At 35.1% G+C, this 12246-nt stretch overlaps 2 protein-coding genes across 2 annotated transcripts in view; both read left to right on the top strand.

The window, feature by feature from the left end:
- Nucleotides 1-4333, top strand: part of clic4 (chloride intracellular channel 4) — a 29858-nt gene extending 25525 nt beyond the window's left edge. The window contains exons 5-6 of the mRNA XM_051133460.1: nucleotides 2889-3070; nucleotides 3213-4333. Coding sequence (XP_050989417.1) covers nucleotides 2889-3070; nucleotides 3213-3377 — 347 coding nt within the window. The 3' untranslated portion in view covers nucleotides 3378-4333. The remainder of the gene's footprint in view (nucleotides 1-2888; nucleotides 3071-3212) is intronic.
- Nucleotides 4334-7287: 2954 nt separating this feature from the next.
- crybg1a (crystallin beta-gamma domain containing 1a) overlaps nucleotides 7288-12246 on the top strand; it is a 49387-nt gene continuing 44428 nt past the window's right edge. The window contains exon 1 of the mRNA XM_051133004.1: nucleotides 7288-7655. Within this exon, the coding sequence (XP_050988961.1) occupies nucleotides 7357-7655 (299 nt within the window). The 5' untranslated portion in view covers nucleotides 7288-7356. The remainder of the gene's footprint in view (nucleotides 7656-12246) is intronic.

The following is a 12246-nucleotide window of genomic DNA, read 5'->3' on the forward strand; positions in this document are numbered from 1 at the left end:
ATTTTGGCACTTTCTCCCACTAGAGGGCAGATTACATCCTTTTTAACTGTAATCCATTCTTTCTTCACATTTTGTGAATCATATATTATATCACAAGTTATTTAATAATAAATTTTTGATAATTAAATATTTTATAATTACTGTGTAATATTATATTGTCATGAAAATAGAAAAAAGTCAGCACACCTGGGTTACAAGAATACAAAAGTTTAATAACAGACTGTCACATAGGTGACGATTCAAGCATGTAGGCTTTTCATCAGACTAATAATAATAATAATAATAATAATAATAATAATAATAATATATTGTAAAACAATATTCTTTTTATACTATATATATATATATATATATATATATATATAAATGAATGATAATTATGATTATTATTATTAATAATGTATTTAGATAATTAATTATATATAATACATAATATATATAAATATATTATATATAAAATTCATTATATATAATATGTAGAAATTATTACTATTTATTATATCTAATTATTTTATATATAATACATAATAATAATAATAATAATAAAAAAAATAATAATAATATAGAAAATTATATATAAAATAAATAATAATTATATAAATATGTATATAATAATTTATATGCAATTATGTAATTATTTACTATTTACAGTGGGTATGGAAAGTATTCAGACCACCTTAAATTTTTCACTCTTTGTTATATTGCAGCCATTTGCTAAAATCATTTAAAGTTCATTTTTTTCCTCATTAATGTACACACAGCACCCCATATTGACAGAAAAACACAGAATTGTTGACATTTTTGCAGATTTATTAAAAAAGAAAAACTGATATATCACATGGTCCTAAGTATTCAGACCCTTTGCTCAGTATTTAGTAGAAGCACCCTTTTGATCTAATACAGCCATGAGTCTTTTTGGGAAAGATGCAAGAAGTTTTTCACACCTGGATTTGGGGATCCTCTGCCATTCCTCCTTGCAGATCCTCTCCAGTTCTGTCAGGTTGGATGGTAAATGTTGGTGGACAGCCATTTTTATGTCTCTCCAGAGATGCTCAATTGGGTTTAAGTCAGGGCTCTGGCCGGGCCATTCAAGAACAGTCACGGAGTTGTTGTGAAGTCACTCCTTCGTTATTTTAGCTGTGTGCTTGGGGTCATTGTCTTGTTGGAAGGTAAACCTTCAGCCTAGTCTGAGGTCCTGAGCACTCTCGAGAAGGTTTTCGTCCAGGATATCCCTGTACTTGGCCACATTCATCTTTCCCTCGATTGCAACCAGTCGTCCTATCCCTGCAGCTGAAAAACACCCCCACAGCATGATGCTGCCACCACCATGCTTCACTGTTGGGACTGTATTGGACAGGTGATGAGCAGTGCCTGGTTTTCTCCACACATACCGCTTAGAATTAAGGCCAAAAAGTTCTATCTTGGTCTCATCAGACCAGAGAATCTTATTTCTCAACTTCTTGGAGTCCTTCAGGTGTTTTTTAGCAAACTCCATGCGGGCTTTCATGTGTCTTGCACTGAGGAGAGGCTTCCGTTGGGCCACTCTGCCATAAAGCCCCGACTGGTGGAGGGCTGCAGTGATGGTTGACTTTCTCCCATCTCCCGACTGCATCTCTAGAGCTCAGCCACAGTGATCTTTGGGTTCTTCTTTACCTCTCTCACCAAGGCTCTTCTCCCCCGATAGCTCAGTTTGGCCGGACGGCCAGCTCTAGGAAGGGTTCTGGTCGTCCCGAACGTCTTCCATTTAAGGATTATGGAGGCCACTGTGCTCTTAGGAACCTTAAGTGCAGCAGAAATTTTTTTGTAACCTTGGCCAGATCTGTGTCGTGCCACAATTGTGTCTCTGAGCTCTTCAGGCAGTTCCTTTGACCTCACGATTCTCATTTGCTCTGACATGCACTGTGAGCTGTAAGGTCTTATATAGACAGGTGTGTGGCTTTGCTAATCAAGTCCAATCAGTATAATCAAACACAGCTGGACTCAAGGTGTAGGTGTAGAACCATCTCAAGGATAATTAGAAGAAATGGACAGCACCTGTTCAATATATGAGTGTCACAGCAAAGGGTCTGAATACTTAGGACCATGTGATATTTCAGTTTTTCTTTTTTAATAAATCTGCAAAAATGTCAACAATTCTGTGTTTTTCTGTCAACATGGGGTGCTGTGTGTACAATAATGAGGACAAAAAAAAAGAACTTAAATGATTTCAGCAAATGGCTGCAATATAACAAAGAGTGAAAAATTTAAGGGGGGTCTGAATACTTTCCGTACCCACTGTGTGTGTGTGTGTGTGTGTGTGTACTTGTTTTTGCTACATTGTGGGGACCATATATATATGTATATGTGTGTGTGTATATATATGTATGTGTGTGTGTGTGTGTGTTAAATATGTAATATGTACAAATTATTACTATTTATATGTAAAATAAATTATTATATAATAAATAGTAATTTCTAGATATTATATATAAACAAATATATATAAAGGAAAAATGTATAAAATTATATATAAAATAAATAACTATATAAATGATATGTATATAATTATTTATATGTAATTATTTACTGTTTATATATAGAGAGAGAGGGAGAGAGGGGGAGAGGGAGAGATGGGTAGATGGGTATAGATAGATAATTAAAATAATAATATATGTATATAATCCTTAAATATAAATACTTGTATATAATAATTATTATTTTATTAATACAAATATTGCTGTTTTTCTATCTAAAATAGTGTATCTGGATCATTTGGGGTTTAAGATTTATTTTGGAGTGGCAAATTTTTTATTTATTTATTTTTTTTTTACCACAAACAAATTAAAAACTGTGTGAAAACAGCATATTTTCAAATTCTACCTAACTCTTTAACTATCTTTGACATATAGGTTTGGAGAGGGGACTGCTGAAGACTTTGCAAAAGTTGGATGAGTACCTGTGCTCTCCTCTGCCAGATGAGATTGACCACAACAGCATGGAGGAAGTAAAGGCCTCCACACGCAGGTTCCTTGATGGTGAAGAGATGACACTGGCCGACTGCAACCTGCTGCCTAAACTCCACATTGTTAAGGTAACGAGCCATACAGGTCATCCCATGCTGCCGATTGAAGAGAATTTTGCAATATTATTTTGGCTTTCAAATGTTTCAGATCTTTTAATGTGATTATGATGTGTGATATTACAAGACAATTGTTCCCTATTTTGGCTTGCAGGTGGTGGCAAAGAAGTACAGAGGCTTTGAGATCCCTAAAGACATGACGGGCATCTGGAGGTACCTAAACAATGCTTACAAGCGCGAGGAGTTCACCAACACATGTCCCAGCGACAAGGAGATCGAGATCGCCTACGCTGACGTAGCAAAGCGGCTTGTCAAATAATAGCTCAAAATCTCCTCCACTCCGCTCCCTGCGCTGGGACTTGTTTATTTTCCATCACACGAGAAAGAGAAGAAAACAAGCTATGGACTCCTTTTTTTTTCCCCTTCTCTTTTTTTTTTTATTTTTTATTTTTTTATAGAGTAAATACCCAATTGCATGATTTCTCCCTCTCCCGTTACAGCTCTTTAGGACATATCAGTAATCCTCAGTGCGGCCGAAAGGCTGTTTTCACACTATTTTTTTTTCTTTGTCTTAGTTCAAGTGTTAAAGCAGGAAGTGCCAGATACTGTCTGTGTACCGATGGCTAATAGCGTGTGAGCATGTGGCTCACGCATATCTATTCCTCTCACCCACGCTATGTAGCAATAAGAGTGGGTTCACCAGCCTTTTGTTTAAAAAAAAAAATGCTTTTTCTAAGCTTGCAAAGTGAACACTTATGAAACATTTTTTTTGTTTTGTTTCTATCTAAATGCATCGGAACAGTGTTGAAAGCTCCAGTGTTTATTTTCAGAGAGTTTTAGAGAGCAGTATAGCACTCTGAACACAAAAAAGACCCTTTATCAAAGTTTGAAGTGCATATTGACTTAGGTTGATATCAGAAGGTTGAAACTTAAATATGAAGTTCATATCATACACATTAGTCATCAGTTGTTTGCAAATGGCACCTTACATACCACGTAGTAAATTTGCAGCACCTGTGGCCTTTTGAAGAAGGAAAGACCTCTTTAACAGAAACTATAGATACATGAAGAGATTCTATAGATCTGCCTTATTCACTCTAGATTCATTATTTAACATAAAGAGTGCTGCACCATCATAACTGCATTCCATGGCATGAAACACATGAAGGGAAACGCCTGTGTAGCTCTAGAGCTAGAACTACATCACTTGCACTTCACGTGAAGTGTCCTTAACAGTTTAAATAGTAGCAAAATGGGATTTTTTTTTTAAGCAAATGGTTTAAATGGACAAGGAGCATTTCATTTAAAGAAGCTGAATTGTTTTTAAGATGTGGTGCTATCATAAGAAGGATGACTTGTAGACAAAAATGGTTTATAAGTTGGTCTACCAAGTTTGATTAAAGGCTCAGAGTGAAATACTGCATTTTATGTTGATACAATGTTGAATGTAAGTTTATAGTTTCTAATTTGGAACTGAAAGTGATAAACGAAAAACTGGTTGCCAAATGTTTTTGGAGATTTGTAGATATTGTTTGGTTTTCAGAGTTTAACGTGCAAATTGTATACATTCATGAACATGAAGTGAATGTAGCAGAATGACACTGACGTGTAATGACACCTCTGGCCTTATGCATTTTCTCAAGGTAGCAAAAAAACGTAAGAATGAGTAAAATAAATTGAGACACATCTCTGATGTTTGAAGTGAGTTGCTGAACAAAAACAGGAAGATTGTGTTGCAGAGATGTTTGTTTTCTTTTCCTCTCTGCTGTTTATGCTCATCCATTAATGGAATAGAGGGTTGAGTAAAAATGTAGGGATTTTCTTTTTCAGTCCGCTATTCAGTTCACTTTGAGTTCAGACCAGAAAATTATTGTTAGAAAGTTGGGCTAGGGCCACTTTTTAAAATTCTGTTTTTCAGCTTTGCGCCATGTTTTGTTGTTTTTTTTGAGAGATGCTCCATCCATACTATTCAGCCCATATCTCTTTCTGAGAAACTGAATGTCAAAATGTTGCTCTTTGTAATTTTCTGATGGGACCTGTGTATGTGCGTGCAAGGAACAGGTTTGACATTAACTATAAAAACACTGCATGCTTGCCATATGCCATCGCACTCTCATTAAATAAACTGCTGGCAGCTATGACAAATTTGGAGTATGAATTATTTTAGTGTAAAATACTCAAACTGTTTATACCAATTAGTGGCTTGTCACTCTTCACAACAGAGATTTCTGACTTTCAGCCTTTGATTCTTCCTGTTATGTCTATGTCAGCCCTGCTCTTTAAAGTTAAGAATAACCACACATTTTGGATATAGTATGGATATAAAATCCTTTATGTCCACAATGAATATATAATGTAATATACAGTTGAAGTCAAAAGTTTACATACACCTTGGAGAATCTGCAAAATGTTAATGATTTTACTAAAATAAGATGGATCATACAAAATGCATGTTTTTATTTAATACTGACCTAAATAAGATATTTCACAAAAAGATGTTTACATATAGTCCACAAAAGAAAGTTTAATTTACAAAAATGACCTTGTTCACAAGTATACATGCACTTGATTCTTAATACTGTGTTACCTGAATGATCCACAGTGGTTTTTTAGAAAAATCCTTCAGGTCACACAAATTCTTTGGTTTTCCAGCATTTCTGTGTTTCCAACAATGACTATATGATTTTGAGATCCATCTCACATTGAGGACAACTGAGGGACTCTCATGCAACTATTAGAAGAAGGTTCAAACACTCACTGATGCTCCAGAAGGAAAAACAGTGCATTGAGAGCTGGGGGGTGTGAAAACATTTGAACAGAATGAAGATGTTCTTATTTTGCCTAAATATCATATTTTTTAAATTTAGTACTGCCCTTCAGAAGCTCCAGAAGATACTTGCATATTTCCTGGAAGACAAAATAACTGAAATTTACCCTGATCTTCAAATTCAAAAAGTTTTCAGCCCTGGCTCTTAATGCATTGTGTTTGACAGGAAAAACCTGTCAAATGGTTTCCAATTAAAGGGATAGTTCACCTGAAAATTAAAATTCTGTCATTAAATTACTCACCTTCATTGTTGTAGGATGCCGCAAGAGCATTCCTTTGAATATGTCGCTGTACTGTTGTAAACGTGCATCAAAGACTGACACTGAAGAGAAGAAATTATTGAACAAAGTCATTATTTTTGTTTTCTTTGTGCACAAAAAGTATTCTCGTAGCTACATAACATTACCATTGAGCCACAGATGTCACATGGACTATTTTAACAGTGTCCTTACTAACTTTCTAGACCTCAAATGTGTCAGTTGCGTTGCTGTTTATGCAGAGTCAGAAATCTTTCGGATTTCATCAAAAATACGGTAATTTGTGCTCCGCAGATGAACGAAGGTCTCACATGTTTGAAAAGACATAACGTTGAGTAAGTAATGATAGAATTTTCATTTGGGTTGAACTGTCCCTTAAAAAAACGTTTTGTTTAGAACATCGGTAACGCTTTATAATGAACACGAGTTAATACATAAATAAATTAACTAACAATAAGCATTATATTTTTACAATATTTATTTTTTTTGTTCATGGTAGTTATACAAGTGAAATACAACTGTTCATGTCAGTGCACAGTGCGTTATCTAATGTGAATACATTTTGATTAGGAAAAATGTATTGGTGAATGATGGAATCAACTAAGATTTATTGAATAGCTCTATCAATCACTGTTCATGTTAACTAAAGTAGTGAACTAATGTTTAATTTATTTATCTTATTGTAAAATATTCATTTTTTTCTGGGTAAAAAAAAAAACTTGAGAATTGTAGTTTGACAACTTTCATCTTTACAAGCTGTGGGTTTTAGATTTAATTTAAAATGACCACCAGGAAGCGCTATAAACCTTTTCCATTCAAAGGAAATTACAGTAGGCGCCTCTGCAAATACGTGCACCGGAGATTGGATTTAATCAAACAAGCACTGTAAATTGAAAATATAAATTCAGATTAAACTACGTGTCTGTATGTTGCAGTTTCAGTGCGTTGTTTATTTAATTTACTCTTACGAGGTTTGACAGCTCAGCTTTTGTTCAAAGCATAAAACAAGGGAAAAGTATACACGAAGTTCAAAGCGGGACTGAGCGCTCCGCCCCGCACGCTCCAGTGAGCTTCAGGAGCGCGTGAACAGCAACGAATCTTCAGAGCGCGCCAAACAAAGCGTGCCCAACAAAGTGCCCGCAAACTTTCAGTTTTAACTACTTCGTAAGACTAAAGGGAAACTTCATCGTTGTACATGTCGTAAATACTCAATCATGAGCGTATCAAAGTCCAAAATTAAGAAACTGTTTGGGAAGTCAAAGAGCTCCGATAAGGAACACAGGGATGCTGACAGGACTGAGGGTCAGTGGGGCACTTCACCTGAAGACGACCAAACGAGTCTCGGTGGTTCGGTCATGACTTTACCGTCGAGCCCTAGAGATATCACCTCATTCCCGGACTCACTGCCCACCAGCCCCAGCGAGAAGAAGAAGAAACGTTTCCCGACCTGGAGGTCCAAAAAGAGGAATAAAGATAAAGTGTTTATCAGTAGTACCGGAGAAGTGTACCACAGGTGAGTGACCTGTCGTCTCATTTCTAATGCTCTTTCCACTACATATCTGTCACGGGAATTTGTGAATGAGCACCATATGCTGTCATCTATGTTTATTCTCACACTCACTGATAGTTGCTTTGTCTGGTTTCAGAGGTGGGGGACCAGTTTAAAACAGCCTTGTTTAATTTCCATGTTATTCGTAGCACTTTAGCGTATATAGGGTAACTTTCTATTTAACAAGTCGTTAATAAACAAGGTCAACTAATCCTGTTGCGACAGTTATTAATGCCATGATTCATATATACTAAACTTTGATTGATGTTTTCATATTAGTTTGTGTGAATCCCAAAACCTGTTAAGAACATTCGTATTTCAATTGACATTTAAACCTTACAAGTTACATGTTGCAGGAAGATAATGTCTTAAATGCAGCATTATTCATCAGTGAAACAGTATTTGAATCATGACCTCCTCCCTCATGACCATTATTTTGTCTCATTCGCATAAAAACGTGAAATTGTAAAATAACTGCCTGACTGTGACTTTATATATATGAATAAGGAAGCCTGTGAAATAAATCTGCATTGTTAATCCTTTTGATCTTATGTTCAAAGAATTCACAAAAACCGAGCCTTTCATTGAAGTAAAACATTGAAAAAGGGGGTAAATCTCATTTTGAAATAAATGTTTTAACAATAAATATAAAACAAAATAACAAGCCAGTCTTGAGTAGCACAGGTATATTTGTATCAGTAGCCAAAAATACATTGTATGGGTCAAAATTCTCGATTTTTCTTTTATTCCAAAATCATTAGGACATTAAGTAAAGGTCATGTTCTGTGAAGATATGTTTTTTGCACCCTCAGATTACGGATTTTCACATAGTTGTATATCGGCCAAATATTGTCCTATCCTAACAGACCATACATCAATATTTATTTAGCTTTCAGATGATGTATAGGTCTCAATTTCAAAAACTTGACCCTTATGACCGGTTTTGTGATCCAGGGTCACAAATGTTTTAAGACAATACAGACATACGTCCTCTTTCAGGCAGATTTGTAACATTTCATGTTGATTGGAAATTCTTAATTATTGCCCTGAAATGATAATTGTCAATGCTTTAGATATTTCTAACAGCCACTTTTTATTTTGTGAAGCTCAACATGATTAAGTAAATTTGGCCCTTGTGTCATTAATTGTGGGCAAATTTTTTTGGGGGAGAAAAACATTTATTTCATAATGAACTTTCCCCTATTTTCAATTGTTTTACTTCAATGAAAGGTTATATTTTTATGAATATTTTGAATAAAGGATTAAAAATGCAGATTTATTTTCATAGACTTCTTTGTTTATATTTACCAAGGGTGGCAATAATTCTGGCCACGACTGTGTAAATGTACAAAATATGTTTATTTATGTTTGTTTATTTTCAGGTGATTACATTTCATATTCCTAAACAGGCTATGTATACATATATATGAAATGTGCCATAGGCATATTTTTGTGAGATCCAGTCATTTTATCATTGATTTCATAATATCATAGATTATTAGACATGGATTTATCTGTTTAAAATGCAATATAGTGGACTGCCATGTTGTGTGTGTTACAGTTGCAAGGTGGAGACAATGGTAGGACATCCTGTACATATTTCAGCATTGTATACCATAACACAATAGAAAGATAATATGTCATTGGTTTGAGCTCTCACAACACTGCTGCATCTGTATTGTGCTGATCCGCCTGTGTGACTCTGCGTTTTGTTTTAAGACGTGCTATATGACTACTTGCCAAAGACTAATTACCTTCCACCGAGCCAGCGTTCAAAACACTCTTTATTCCTCCCCAAACAATCCCACTATTCCAGCAGGGCTTCGCCTGTGTTGAACAATCAGGGTTTGGACACAAAAGCAGAATCCGACAAGAATCAGCAGTGTTTATTATGGTCTCACTGTTGATTTATTTTCATCTTGCGTAATCACATTTAAGCTTTGTTTGAATTGATGTAGAGGACATGTCATTAAATAGACAAATATGCTTCTGTCTTTTCAAGTGGAAAGATTTTGCTGGACTAGTTTAGGTGCTCACCTTTGTCTTATTAGGCTTAAGACATCCTCGTATTTCGATAGCAGGTTTCTTCTTGCACAAGTTGGAAGGTTTTTTGGATTGACTGACTCAGATGTGCTGTAGTCTTAGAAGCAGTAAGTAAAATAAAGAAATCTTTTATAGAATTTTGTGATCTGTTCTTTCCGGATTACTAATAACACAAAAGCATAACAGCATCCCAGCTAACGTTCTCACAATGTTAGTACAAAAACATCATTTATACATCATTCATAATTGGCTCACCCTTGTGTCATCCAAGATGTTCATGTCTTTCTTTCTTTAAAAAGAAATTAAGGTTTTTGAGGAAAACATTCCAGGATTTTTCTCCATATAGTGGACTTCAATAGAGATCAGCAGGTTGAAGGTCCAAACTGCAGTTTCAATGCAGCTTCAAGGGGCTCTACACAATCCCAGCTGAGGAATAAGGGTCTTATCTAGCAAAACAATAATCATTTAAAAAAAAAAAAAAAAAAAAAAAATTGATGTACTTTTGATGTACAGATGCTCTTACGCATTATGTAATGTCAATCATGTTGGAAAGGTCACGAGTGGTTTGTTCTTAGTCTGTGTACTTCGGATCAAAAAGGTAGGGTAGGGCGAAACATTTTTTTGTAATGGGCGTTTGATTTTCTTTGCACGTTCACTTTGTAAACACTGGATCGGTACTTCCACCTAGGTCACACGTGACTTTTCCAACATTACTATGTAATGCGAACTAGTCGAACTAGTGCAAGATGAGCATTTGTGGTTAAAAATTATATAAATTTGTCTTTCTTTTGGAAAATGATCAATTGTTTTGCTAGATAAGACCATTATTCCTTGTCTGGGATTGTGTAGAGTCCTTTAAACCTCCATTGAAACTGCAATTTGGACCTTCAACCCACTGATCCCCATTGAAATCCAGAATATGGAGAAAAATCCTGGAAAGTTTTCCTCAAAAACCTTAATTTCTTTGTGACCGAAGAAAGACATGAACATTTTGGATGACATGGACAAGGAAGTGAATTAATCCTTGAAACTTAATTATGATCATATGAATAAGCAAAAAACTATTTAGCATCACTGCAGGAAGTAGAAACGGGTTCAGTTAGATGAACAACTTTCAATCACCAGACTAGACACTTTTATTTTTTTTTCTGTCGCACTTGTCACAGAACCAGTTTAATCCTGAGAGAAAATAGAAATGTTTGTTTTTGTAATTGATCTTGAATGAACACACTGATATAAGTGATATGTCGCCTCACTTTCAAAACAGATGATGTAAAAGAGACAAAATAGCAGCCAAAGTTGATTTGATTATAGATTAGAACTTGGAGAATTTGTTAAAGGCAAATATTAAAGGAAGTAAAGCCATCACTGACTACAGATGAAGAAGACTGGCAAGAATTTCCTGCTACTGTAGCCAAGAGTCACAGCCTTTAAAACAAAGAGCATTACAGTATTTTCAAAACACGCATGTTGTCCACACTTATGTCTGTTTATAGAGACAATTATATGCATTATACTGCAGTAGCTTAATTTGAATTTACAAACTGACATATGAAATGATTCATTTATTGATTCATCATCTAGTTTGGTTGTTGTGTACAAGAAGGCTGGTTTTCTGTCTTTAGGTTTTAGGCACAAAGCACAGATTACACAAATATCAATGCCAAACACTAAATGAACTAAAAGGCTCTGAAAAATAGTGTGAAGGAAAAGATTTACGATCACCTGTACAACAGAAGCAAATTACATACATTAAATAAAAAACCACATATTTACATTCACAGTTGGCAGCAGAATGTAGAATGGCTCACAGCAGGTTTATTAGCCTTTTTAGGCTATTAAAAAATCAAGCCAAACAGTTAATGAACACACTGTGTGGAAACACTGATCAGTTGGAAATAAGAAAGAGCTGCTGTTAGCTTCACGGTTAAAGTTGCCTGTGGGCAGGGTGTGTGTGAATGTGTGTGTGTGTTGCAGGCAGATGGGGGTTGAGGAAAAAAAATCCAGCTCTCCGTAATGATGACTGATATTGCTAGAAGCTTTGTTGTCATGACATAAACATACTCACGGTGAACACATACACTCACTGTGGTTTTACTATATGAGTGACGGCAACTCTTAGACTGAATGTTTTTATACAGAGGTGATATTTGCTCATCCCAGATCTAAACCTAATCATCATGCAAACCTGTTGATATCAGTAGATTTTAAACAAAACATGCCCATAAAGCAAAAATATGTGACCCTGGACCACAAAACCAGTCATAAGGGTCAATTTTTTGAAATTGAGATTTATACATCTGAATAAATAAGCTTTCTATTTATGTATGGTTTGTTAGGAAAGGATAGTATCTGGCCGAGATACAGCTATTTGAAAATCAGGAATCTGAGGGTGCAAAAAATCGAAATATTGAGAAAATCGCCTTTAAAGTTGTCCAAATTAAGTGCTTGTCAATGCAAATTACTAATCAAAAATTGCTGAATTTCTGCTGCTGTTGGTTATTGGTGTAGT

Source organism: Labeo rohita, chromosome 17, assembly GCF_022985175.1.
Source record: "Labeo rohita strain BAU-BD-2019 chromosome 17, IGBB_LRoh.1.0, whole genome shotgun sequence".
NCBI lineage: Eukaryota > Metazoa > Chordata > Actinopteri > Cypriniformes > Cyprinidae > Labeo > Labeo rohita.